Here is a 13,276-nt window from a genome sequence, read left to right as displayed (position 1 = left end):
GACAAATGGCAACACTGGGAGTTTGGCTTTTTAAAAAAGAAACTTTTATTCAATAATTTACTTAGTTTTAGACTTGATGACCACATCATTCTTGGGAGTTAACAAGCAATCACAATGCTGGCTAGAAAACGAAGTGACTTGCTCACAAGCTCATTCACTGGATATGATGGCACTGGTTAGCATTATTAGAGACAACCTACTCCTTAAAATATTTCTTTACTCATATGAAACAAAAGGCCGTATGTCCAATTTCAAGCTGCCTGCAATAAAAATGACATTAAGTTCTCTTTTCCTGTGATGTACATACCCTAAATATGGGAAATGAGATGCTTCAATGCACTAAGGCACGAACTGAAAAACCAACCCACCTCTCCCCCAAATTACTCATATACAGTGGTACCTCTGGATGCGAACGGGATCCATTCTGGAGCCCTGTTCGCATTCTGAAGCGAACACAACCCGCGCCTGCGCGTGCACATGTGTGTGACGTCATTTTGAGCTTCTGTGCATGTGGTGATACCTGGAAGTAATGTGTTCCGTTACTTCTGGGTCGCCGCGGAGAGCAACCCGAAAATGCTCAACCCGAAGCATATTTAACCCAAGGTATGACTGTACAGATCTCTTCTTCTCTTTGAGCTTCAAATCATCAACCGTCTACCATCATGCTCAAATCCTCTAGCTTGCTTAAACATCCTGTCAGATCTAGGCTGCCAAAATATATGGCAGAACACAGACTAAATTATAACTAGTCAAATCCCAGAAACAAGAGCATGAAATTGATCATGTATGATGTGGCTAGGTGAAGCATGCATCCTTAAGAGAAGTAAGAACAAATATATTATGTCACGTTATCAGAGAGGATAGATTCAGGCCATACTTGCTCACTTTTCACATGGAGACTTACAGTTGCTATCTGGTCACATCAACATAGCATATCTGCCTAAAGAGGCTACATGAATTATGAACTAAATATGCCATGTTTTCAACAAGCTGCAAACTCCCTGCCTACCAGAACTTTAGCATGCATTACACAGAGGAAACTCAGTTCCACATGCAACTATTTTCTCAGAAAAATATCAGGGAAGCTAAAGATGAGGGGAAGAATTCAGTTATGGCAAAAACAGGTAAGAGAAGGACTGAATGAAGATCTTTCATCGAACAGATATAACCTGTAATACTCACTATAACCTAAAGTATTCACCAAACCTTATTTGTTAAATTTATATTCCACCTTTTCATATATATTTTTAACAAGGCAGCTAACATGAGAAGTTCTCAATCCACACGGATTGTGATAGATAGAGAACTTTTTACAAACTCTTGCACAAACTCTACCTTCATGCCACCCCTTCAGGGCTTACCTCCTGATAAACCGCCCCAAGCATCAGTACAAACATCAAATCATAGTTGCAAAATACATATCTCAAAGTGCTTTCAGTTGCTTGTAATTCAAGAACATATTTGACTATCAAAATATGAACATAATTCAAATATTTTCATCCCTTTCTACATCCTATCATTTTCAAAATATTTAGATTTATTGCTCTGACAAATATATAAGGTGGCTTAAAATAGAATTTTCTTCCCAGAAAACCTAGATGTCTGTAGAATACAGAACTTTCTCTGCACCCAGAATCTCCTCTGTATATTATTTTTTTCTGCTGTATTGCAGCAGCACACAGAACATGGCATTCAATTTAGTTTTGGCTGAAAGCTCTGTAAATGGTTGACAGGATTTCTCAGCTCCCTAGTTTGGGTACAGCTTCTCAAGCAGTGCTGAGGACTGTTGGAAATCAAATCCCACCAGGCACATTTGTAATTCCCCGCCCCCCCCCACGTCACAATCCAAAGAGAAGTTACACCTTGATACAAATCAAACACATATTTTATGCCTGCTTATACATACCAGATTGCTAAAATAAATTTCTCTCCTCTAAATTCTGTTTTACTAATGATTTAGTGAACTTTTCATTCAGTGTAGTTACTCATGAAACGGAACTCAACCCTACTTTATCCCAATTCTCTATTTCCCAACATACTTGTCAGAAACATAAACACTGGGATTCAACTCCAAGGATTTGTTTTTCAGCTCAAAGGGTTTGCTTCAAACATTTCAAAAAGAAATCAGTTGACACCGAAAGTAAAACAAAACTGCACACACCTATGCTTTAATTCTAGTTTTTCAGTACGATGCTGTATTGTTTTTAACTATTTACTACTAGCAGTCAACCTCTCTGGGAGTAGAAATACAGAAGGGTGCGAAATTATCATTTCCAAATAAATATTTTATAGTAAATATTTCTTTAATTATTATATTTTTTAAAAAATCATAAATCTGAATAGAATCTTGTTGTAAACAGCAATACATAAAGGAAGCAGAGAAGCATGGATCATATGATTTCCCTCCCAGTTAGGGGTTATTACGCTGGATGGCCTCTTTGTCACTGCGATTAAGAACACTGTAGGGAGAATCTCCATATATTGACAAATGTTTGTATCCAGCAGAACAGACTTACTTAAACTACTCAGACTTAACAGCAGAACATGGGGTGGTTTTCAACTAAATAATTGTGCAAACAGAACACTTCTGCTTGCACAATGGATCTTTCTCCTTACACGCACCCCATACCAGCATCAAATCTGCTCCAGAGGCCTGGGGAAACCCATAGAACAGATTTAGGAGACATAGGGAGGAGAGGTGGAGGACAGAATGTTTGCCTAAGTGCTATATTGAATTTCACCCATGGTTTGGCATCACAAAAACAAGCCTTAAGCTTTCACTCTGCTTCCTATCCCCACATGAGAAAATAAGTAACCTCCAGCCATGATCTGCATCAAACCACTATTTGCAGTTTTGCCCAAACATTAAACTATGGATTTACTGCAAGCGATGTTCAACTCATAGTTTGCAAACCTGGCTTACAGGCATTTTGCAGAAAGCTTCATTTGCTGGGTTCAGACAAACTGCAAATTGTGCTTTGCCTAAAACAGTGATAAGAAGCTTCTGATCTCCATGTGCAAACGAAGGAGGAACTGCATGATGCTAAGGTACATGTTCAGAGTGCCAATGATGGCCTGCTGTTACATCTCCTCACAGCCCCCCAGTTTCCTTCACAGAAGCAGCCCTAATAGCACAAAGACACTGCTCTTTATACACCAAGTTCAAAAAGCAGTTTGAATTTTGCTTCCCTTTAAACTGATGCAAAGTCTCCAAACAGATTCTGTACTCAGGATATTGAAAGCAGTTTGGAGGTACTCCAAGAACAACTTCTGAAAAGAAAAATTTGCAACTTTGTGGATATTTTCAGTGCCCTTATCCAGACTGAGGGTATATAAGCAAACTATTTGATTCCCACATCACAGCGACCCAGGAAATACATGTACTAAGGATGCAGCACACAGCACACACTAGTAGGTTACAGGACTGTTTGCTTTAAAGAAGCTCCAGATTTTAAATCCTTATAGAGATTTCTGTTACAATCAGACTGGAGCAGGAAAAGGAAAGGAAAAGTTCCAGAACATCTCCCCATTTTTCCTCCTGCATCTCTCACCCCTTCTGGAACTATAATATTAATGTCTCACATTCCCTACCTTCATGTTTAACCTTGTCCATCTTTCTTTGCCTCCCCAAACCCCACCAAGAAAACTGCTAATTATTCCCTAACCAAACTTCATTTGGACAAGTCAGGAACTTACGGATTGAGGCCAGGAGATTTTAATGAAGCCATTCTCTGAAATGAGAAGTCCAACCCAACGTATAGAAACTTGGGAAGCATATAAGTATAGAAACGTTTCCACTGAGCTATTTAGAGCTATCAGTATTTGAAGATACTGGAATTAGGTGCCACAACATCTCAAGAGAAGACTATTTGTACATAGGATGTTACAGGGCAAGTAATCTTGCCCAATGAGAAGATTTAATAAAGAACATCCACTAGAAACAATCCACTGCCATCTCCAGAAGGCTTCCTTAGGAGTGTTTTTTGGGGGTTTTCAATGGCTAATGTAGAATTAGCAAGTCAGCTGTAAATCACCTCTGCTAAGCCTGGGCTCAACCCTGAAGAAGGCAAGGGAAGACTAGATGACCCAAAGGCCATTTAATCAATAGTAGTAAGGATGTCAGAAAAGGAAGCCATAATTGCAAGGTGAAATGTAAATCCACCCAACAGACACTGAATAAATTCTCACCTGTAGTATAATCTTTCAGGCGCATATTCTTCACTGGTGTCCCAACACATGCTTGGAAAGCATTAAGAATCTACAGAAGCAAACAAAGTTTCAGGTTAAGTTTTTTAAAAACAAAAACCCTATACAATAACATTTTTTTTAAAGGAACATTCTGTTCTACCACAGGGCTGCCTCTGAAGACAGTTTGGAAACTTCAGCTGGTGCAGAATTCAATGACCAGGTTGCTCACTGGTGCAAGACCAGTGTATAACACCAATCCTGGTCCAACTGCACTGGCTGCCAATTAGTTTCCCGATCCAATTCAAAGTGCTAGTTTTGATCTGCATAGCCTTAAATGCTTCAGGTCCTCAATGGCCACCTCTCCCCCTATGAACTGACCCGGACCTTGCAATCACCATCTGAGGCCCTTATCTGTGTGTCTCCTCCATGAGAGGTCCAGAGGACAGCAACACGAGAATGGGCCTTTTACACAGAGGCCCCCCACATGGAATGCTCTTCCTAGGGAGGCTTGCCTGACGTCCACATTACATACATTTAGGTGCCAGGCAAACACAATCCTCTTCAAATAGGCCTTTGGCTGTTAAACTATATATGGCCTTTAAATGTGTGTGTTGGGGGTGTTATTGTTTTCACTATTATGTTGTGCATTTTGTGCTTTTATGTTGTAAACCACCTAATGATCTTTGGATGAACGACAGCATATAAATTTAATCAACAACAACAACAACAAAAATAATACAACATATGGAGAAAACTGTTACTGTGGAATGCTGGCTGTTCTAATTAAGTTTCAAGCAGCAAAATAAATACTTACATCATCTTTTGTTGCAGCTTGAGGCACTTTTCCTAGTCGAATCAGCTTGCTTGGTTTTATATCTTTGAGGCCGGTTCTATAATCCTGGTCCTTAAAGAAAAAGTTCAAGGAAACTTTAATGACAATAATGAAGACCTATCATTTTACTAAACAGTTTATAATGATTTAAAATAAATAACACTGTCTTGTTTTTATATAAAACGTTCACAATGTTGAAGCACAACCAGCTTCACATGTAAACTGTTTGAAGTCCCCTGTCAGTCAGGAATGTGGAATTTGAATTACTAGTAAGCAAAGGAAGACTACTAGATTTGAGAAAGTTTCAACGTTATAAGATAACATTGCAATATTACCTTACAGTAGCTTAACTAGGTTTTAAATATACAAAGGAGGGGAGGCTGTAATTAACTTATTCTTCCAAAGCTTTCATAAATATGTTTACACATGATTATAGATACAAGCTTTCCAACGAATCACATACCTGAAGATCTGGCTGAGAATCTTTAGAAGACTTGCCCTCTGCAAAAGACTTGCCATGTTCATAGTCAAACATCTGACTTCCTGGCAGTCGATGATCTACATCTCGATACTCAATGCCCCTATAGTCTGTATCCTGCCTTCCAAGGAAATCCAGGTCACTTTTTTCCTTAAGTCCAAGAGCAGATGGTTCAGATACTTGCTGTTCACCCGCAGGGAACTCCTGATTGCTAACAAAGGCCTGAGAAGGCTTATCTTGATCCTGAAGAGTGGGAAGAGGACCACAGCTACTTTGGAAGTCTAGTGATGAGTCAGTCTCGGGCTTCTGTCTTTGAGATTCTTCTTCTCTGGCTCTTGGTTCTGAATGTGGAAACTCCTTGCTTTGAACACTAAAGGAAGACCGCTCCCTAGCAGCAAGTCCAGCCTCATCTACCTCACATTCTCTATCTGTTGGCGGCACTGTAGAAAGGCTATGCTGGTAGTCCACAATGTTTGGGTCCACCGAGGGCACATCTCTGTCTGCAAAATCCACAGGAGGTGGCACATCCCTACCCCTAAAATCCTGATCAGTCTGAGATTTTGGCCTATTTCTGAAATTTGAATGGGGTACATCTCTGTCTCTGAAGTCTAGGTCAGCTGCACCCACGCTCCTCAAGTCCATATCAGGCATTTCTCTTTTCCTAAACTCTGAATATGGCTGCTCCCTGCCCCTATAATCCTGTTCAGGCATGTCCCTTGCCCTAAAGTGTGGGTGAGATCCATCTCGGTTTCTGAAGTCTAAATCAAATGTTCCCCTTGCACGAAAATCAGATGGAGCATCATCTCTGCCTCTATAGCTCATATTATGAGCTTCCCTATCCCTGTAGTTCATACGGAAAGAATCCCTATTCCTGTAATCCATTGGAGGAATGTCTCCTCCACTATAATCCATAGACTGCCCCTCCCTATCCTGGAAATCTCCTTGATACATCTCCCTGCCTCTAAAATCTGGAAGAAGTGGCACCCTGCTCCTGAAGTCCAAGTGTGACTCATCTCTATTCTGAAAATCAGGTGGGTAATCTCTGCCTCCAAAACCATGCAAATGACCCTCCCCACCTCTGAAGTCACTATGTGGTCCATCTCTACCTCCAAAGCTGAAAGTAGGTTCCTCTCTGTTGGCAAACTGAGGATTGAGGATGCCTGGGTGTCCCTGGATATCAAAAGGAAGTGATTCTCTGCCAGAGAAGTTGCCAGAGTGTCTTTCTTGAGCAAGACTATCAAGGGGAGGAGGAGAGTAATCCCTGTTCCACCCGGGAGCAAACCTTTCTTCTTGGCTCCCACTGTAGAAATAAAGACAGTGTTATTCATAATGTCCTTCGAGTTTGTAATCTACACATCAGCATGTCTTCTCTAAACCTTTTAAAGAGCTGTTCAACAGTAAGATCCGCAGAAGATATTGATGTTTGGTAGTTTAAGAGGAGGCAGTATACGACAGGCGTGACAAGTAAACTTGCGTACTCCCATTTCACCATAATTCCCAGTTGAAATCAACATGGAATACCTGAAATATTAATGAGTCATTGAAGGTAACAATCTACATAGTCTCACAGTACATACAGCTGGGGCATTTGGAATTATCCATTAAGGAAGCCACCGCATTTGTCCTTGATGCTCCTCCAAATAAAGAATTTCCATTAAATCTGGTTTTATCACTATCTTAAGCAGTTGAGCAACTATGCTCATGCTGCTATATTCATCTAACAAGGCCTTTGTGGACAAGCTCAATACTGTATTTGAATGACACTGCCCAGTCCATGTGTTAGCTGTACTAACATACTATCAAGGAGGGGAGACAATTATGAGATTTTATATACTTTCTCGGCTTGCACCATTGTTTTACTTTGATCTCAATTTGAAGTGCATATTGCACCTTCCTCATGTGCTCCTTCATCTGCACCATAACAACTGCATACCCATCTAACATGTCTCATGCGTATTTAGTAGGCAGACCCATGCATAAAAGCAAAGCATCTTTGTCATCTGCTGATGGCTACTATCCATTACTCTTTGAAGACATTTCCCCAAACCTATCAATGTGGTTCTGTCAGTATAGCTGTTTCTCTCAAGATTTTTCATTGTGTCAGAGCATATGCATGCATGCCATAAAGTTTCCAGGAGCATTTGATCCTAGAAACTCCAAGGCCCTACAATAACACAAGGCATAATGTACAGTTCTAGTAGCCTAGCAAAGTAGCTTTGGCCATGAGGGTCAAGTTCATGGCCTGCACATATAAACACAAGCATAAACACTCTTCCATGACCTTATAGTGTCCCAACATCGAGTGAAATCTATTTTCTGGAACCTACTTTCTGCCCAAACAACATTTAATAGTTCCTGTAGGCATTTGTTAATATAACTGTCAATTTGACAAGGGAAATGTTCATACCTTCCAAGTGTACACTGAGTTATATGCACCAGCTACATCTGCTTCCAGGATACTCCATTCTATCCTCTTCCTCTCATCAGCATTCCATGACCATGGTTCCCCCAGAACTAATGGTACCTCCCTCGTGTGTACTCGAGATGTTATTTTGACTACATAAAAAGCAGCACTAGGAAACCTTGGGGAGGAGCTGGTGGAGGGAAGGGCAAGCCCTGTAAGGATGCTGTGCAAGTGGGTTGTCACAAGTGGTTACCAATTATGAAGCAGAGATTTTGTGTCATCTTATTACATGGTATCTAGCCTAATGCAGGACAAATATAAATACAAAAACTTATTTCATGTTAAACACTTACCGAAAAGGACCCATTCTGTTGGCTGGTCGAGGGTTTCCCCACATTTTGTCTGTGATAAGACAAACAGAAGAAAGAGTTCTTGTTTTTGTCAAACTGCAGCTGTGTTTTCTACAAGATACAAATATGATAAAAAGCCAACTAAATTAGCATTCTTCTGGCTAATAAATTTTATCTTTTAAACCAGCAAATATTACCCAGTTCAACTTCTTGAATGATTTGAACCTACAAGGTAAGAGTCAAAAGCTAAGCAGTTGACCACTGTGCAACTGAAAGACAGTGCGAATTTCCATTGCAAACTGTGAGATTTAACTATTCTAAATCAAAACATTTCCCCATCACCTCTACTGATAAGAGGTTTGCAAGGTCCTATGTTTCACAAGAGTGGTTAAATCAATGACAGTCTAGAACGTTCATCAGGTCTTTCAACATCTCAGTGAATCCTGCACATCTACAGACAGCATTTAACTCAATCAGAATTATAAAATAAGCCCATTCTGATTAGAGCAATTTAAAACATAGCATCAATACCACAACATGGGTCATATCCAAAGAAAAGCAACAGGTGCTAATTTATTGTGTGAAGTTGCTCCATAATTTATTCAGAAGTGTCAAAGGAGATGAGATATGGAGAGTGGAAAAAGCAGAGGAAGAGGAAGAGTAAGAAAGGAGGCCCAGCAAAACACATTGCACATCAGAGAGAGGAGTTCTTATCTAATCTTCACTGAACTTTACACACATCTAGCATACCTGAAATTCAGAGCCACTTCCAGTCCATCCTAACTGCCCACAAATAAATCACCTGTGTTTTGCCAAAAACACTAGCGAGACGCTCTTTATTCTGGATATTGGCAAATGTACAGCACTTCCTGAACTCCACCACAATTTGCCTTAAACACCCACTCTCTAAAGAACAAAAGTCTGTATGTATCCCAATTTAAATTGATATACAATATGTTGAAGGTGAAAGAAGAAGAAAGATCAGATCCACCACTATTAATCATACGGGAACAACCATGATACTAGCTGCATTATGTCTTCCTCAGAAGAACTCTGCAAATGAATAATATGACTCAAAAATGGGCAAATATGTGGCCAGCACTATGCCACATTGTCCAATTGGGCTGTTTCCAATGTTTATATAAAAAAAAACTTTTGTTTCCAGCATACATTCTAGGGCTTGGCTTTAAAAATAAATCTATAAATATGAATTCCACAACCAATGGGCGGGTTTTCACTTAATACAATATATATTCCAGTGCAGGGAATAAATATTATTAATCTGATACTGATAAGTAAAAAAAAACAAACCTGCTCTAGCATTAATTCTGCATGGAAACTTGTCTTTTTATAGATGGAGAAGTAAATATGATAATCTAGTAAACTAAAGCAAAAATGTGCTGAGTTCTAGATACCTTGAACACAAGTGCACTGGGGAAAAAACATATTTAGTATACATTTCTACCTGAATTATAGATAGAATTAACAAAGATAAATTGCAAAACAGCACAGCTGAGTATTAGGGTGGAGCAGTCTGGAAAGAAAAGACTGAGCAGCAGGATAAACAAAGCCTCTCTTTATGTGTCACTTCCTATACATGTTCTGTGCCTCAACTAGCCTGTGAACAGTTTGTATTGAAAGAAAGTCACAAATAACCTTATGACTTGCATTGATTTGAGCATTGTAAGAATAACTACTGAACTGATAACTAACTGCATGTTATCCTAGCAACAACCAATTACTACATTTTCTGACAATGGCAAACAACTTTCCATCACTTGCAACAATGAACTGCTATAGTTTACACAGGACAAACAGGATATTTTCTGCACAACAATGAAAGGACAGAAAGCAGCGATTAGAAATGGCAGCACAAGAGAAACTAGGTGAATATTTCAATCCAATGATATTCCATTTTTGCCCTGAAGGTTACTATACACAACTTTTTTTAAAAACAACAACAATTTTTAATGGCAGACAAACTATTTGTAGAGGTATGTCCTTTGTTTTCCAAGAACTCAATGTGATGCAATGTTATTTTAAAAAATATAACTTTTAAAATAATAATTATATTTTAAAAAGTGTTCAATATATTGATTTCCTTATTTTGAGTTGAGTGTTTTTGATGCTGATGATTTGTAATAATTAATGCTTGTTTTAAAACTGGTTCTTTTGATGATTTGCATTTTCAGTTATTTATTATATTAAATTGCTTAAAGCCAGTTTGGAATGGGTGTCTTCTGGCAGCATATAAATGCAGCTGTAACAAAATTAAAATATGGCTACAGAATTAGGTGTTCCTAAGCCAATGCTCAAATAGAGTGTGTTCTGAATAAAAATTCTACCATATTAAAACTAATAAAAACAATAATATGCTCTATATCCATCAACAAGTCTTTCCAGATATTCAGTAAATATAATGGGGGAAATGCCAAATAGTTTTTATTTATTTCATTTCTGTATCCCACTCATACTCTAAGCAGCTCAGGGAGAGGTAAAGGGTTATTGATGGTTTGCATAATTAGAATCTGTCATTCATTTATGTGTTGCCTGCAGCAACAACATGTCACTGGAACAAAGTGTAACCGCATTTGCTTTGATTCCAAGACTACAGTCATTACTCATAGCCAATTAATTAAGGCCACACACCTAATTCTACCATCTTGGGGGTAGATACAATTGAGTTCAACAGAAGTAGCTTCCAAGCAAATTTCTATCCCACTCTTCCTCCCAACAGGCCAGTTAGGGATGAGGTGTAAAAATGATATGATTACATTTGCACAACTTCACATAAAATTATAATATTTTTTAAAGGGAAGAGCACTAGTTTTTTAGATTATCATAGAATTATAGAACTGTAGAGCTGGAAGGGACCTCGGGGGTCATACAGTCCAACACCCTGCAATGCATATGTGTATGTGTGTGTTACTGCTAGCATTCTGGCGTGTGAGACATGGGAAGGCGGGAGGCTCCCTTTTAAGATAGCCGGTGATATCTGCTGTTTTCACAATTAACTATATAAAACAATGAACACATTTTTAAAAATAAAAACGCTTTCCTGAGATCATTTAAATTTACTAACTTTTCATTTCCTCCCCAGATGCTTGCACAATTATTCCTAGAGCCAGGGGTTTTATTTTTGTTTCTGCACCTTCAGTTCCAATCATACTTCTGGACCACAAATCTGCAAGCGCCCCACATCTGCTTGACAGAGTTTAACAGCACAGGAAATCTTACTACACAAGCCAATCCAATGGTACATCCTCCAGCTTAGCCTACACTGGCAGCAGCTCGCCAAAGTGCCAAGGAAGAGAGGCCTCTGAACAACCCTACCAACTGAAGATACCAGTAACTGAAGGGGAACCTTCCAAAGGCGTTCTCACAGGAAGCTTGAAACCCATCGCAACCCCCAGTTATTTACGTATTTGTCAATTTAATGTGTATACCGCCCTTCACCCGAAGATCACAGGGCGGTTCACAACACAAAACTACAGGAAAAGGACACAAAAAACATAATAAACCAACAGTCTTCGTCGTCGCCGGGTGCAGAACTTGGGTCTACCTCCTTCACTGTTAACAAGCGGACACCCCTCCAGGCGCCCCCCTCTGCCGGGAGAGCATTTCTACGGCCCAAACGCCCCCCTCTTCTTGCCCCCCACCCAGCAAATGCCACGAGCCGAGGATACGTCCGAGTCACCGTTACCCCTGGCAAGAGGCTCCCCTCTCCGCCGCCCTGTCCCGCGCGGCCCTGTCAGCGCCAGGCGCGTTTCCCGCGTGCGGTCTCGCTGCTTCAAAAGGGACAAAGGGGGGGGCTTTCCCTACCCGCCTCCCTCACGACCCAAGGCGGACTGTAGTCGGCCGCACAAGCCCAGCGAGGCAGGCGGGGCCTTCCGTGCCAGAGAAAGAGCGGGAGCGCGAAGGAGAGATACCCACCACAAGCAAGGCGGGCAGCTCGGCCACTCTGGGCCTCCACAGCGAAGCCACAACGCCGAGCCAGAAGAAACCGGAAATTCCGGTGCGCTCAACCATGTGACCTTGCAAAGCGCACCCAGCCATCCCGGGGCACGCGCGCAGCGGCCTATACGGCTAACCATAGACTTAAGGCGGATAGAGCGGTTCCCAGATAGCTTCGGAAGCCATCTTTGGGGGTCTCTCCAAGAGGCGGAAGTGGGAGCTGCCCAAAGAAAACAATGGAGAAATCCAGGATTTTAGCGTCGCTGGGTTTGGGCTGCGTGTGGCAGCCAAAATTTTTAAAAAAGCAAGCTTTCTTGCCGAATTTTCTTTTTCGTTTATTTTTTTGGTCGAGTGCTTTCAAACTTTAAAGCCCAACGGGTCTGTAGTCAAGTCAATGAAGCTATGCAGTAGGATGCTGGGTGGGGCTTATTAACGTAGGTAGCCCTTTGTTGCAAGAAAGCTAGAGCAACGTCAGCCCGCCTTTCACTGAAAATATTAGTAGGGAGCTGCACTAAAACGGGTATAAGTTGCACGCTCTTCAATTTGGAAACAATGCACTGGCATGGGAACCGCTTTAAAAGTTTTTCTTACAGTCAGTGGTATACAAATTTCATCAAGAAAAAGAAATGAACCTTTAACTGTCTTAAAGCTTAATAATAATAATAGCTCTAAGTTAGAAAAGGCGTGATTTGCTGTCGGGTGCTGGAGGTGGAGAAAGTGCTGCTGCTGCTACCAAATCACAGCTACGCCAAAATCCTGGATTTCTTTATTCTATATTCCAATTTTGTTATCTGCGTGCTGCTACCAGACAGCAGCCACGTGCAAGAGGGTACTCGGAGTAATCCCAAGGTTTGAAAAAGCACACACACAAAAAAGGCAAAAGAAAACCCTAGGGGAAATAAGAAGTCAACCTAGGGAGGACTGAGCATCAGTAGCTGCAGGACGCTGATCGATTGTTACAGGGGTAGGGAAATGGAATGGAGTTTCGTGGACGAAGGCTGGGTTGAACCGTGAACAAGATCACTCTGAACTAGAATATGGTGAAGAGCAAGTAAATGTAAATCCATAAA

At 40.6% G+C, this 13,276-nt stretch overlaps 1 protein-coding gene across 3 annotated transcripts in view; it reads right to left on the bottom strand.

The window, feature by feature from the left end:
- RBM6 (RNA binding motif protein 6) overlaps positions 1-12,327 on the bottom strand; it is a 53,837-nt gene extending 41,510 nt beyond the window's left edge. The window contains exons 1-5 of one of the 3 annotated variants that reach the window (XM_082214488.1): positions 12,186-12,327; positions 8,256-8,363; positions 5,484-6,798; positions 5,003-5,092; positions 4,189-4,258 (exon numbers count right to left, since the gene is read on the bottom strand). In XM_082214488.1, the coding sequence (XP_082070614.1) occupies positions 4,189-4,258; positions 5,003-5,092; positions 5,484-6,798; positions 8,256-8,299 (1,519 nt within the window). In that variant the 5' untranslated portion in view covers positions 8,300-8,363; positions 12,186-12,327. Of the gene's footprint in view, positions 1-4,188; positions 4,259-5,002; positions 5,093-5,483; positions 6,799-8,255; positions 8,364-12,185 lie in introns of those variants that run through there. The other 2 variants (XM_082214489.1, XM_082214487.1) reach the window with 2 other exon arrangements.
- Positions 12,328-13,276: the final 949 nt, after the last annotated feature.

This window comes from Podarcis vaucheri, assembly GCF_965113315.1.
Source record: "Podarcis vaucheri genome assembly, chromosome: 2".
Classification (NCBI taxonomy): domain Eukaryota; kingdom Metazoa; phylum Chordata; class Lepidosauria; order Squamata; family Lacertidae; genus Podarcis; species Podarcis vaucheri.
The sequence above is the reverse complement of the archived record's forward strand: the minus strand, read 5'-3'. Positions and strand labels throughout refer to the sequence as shown.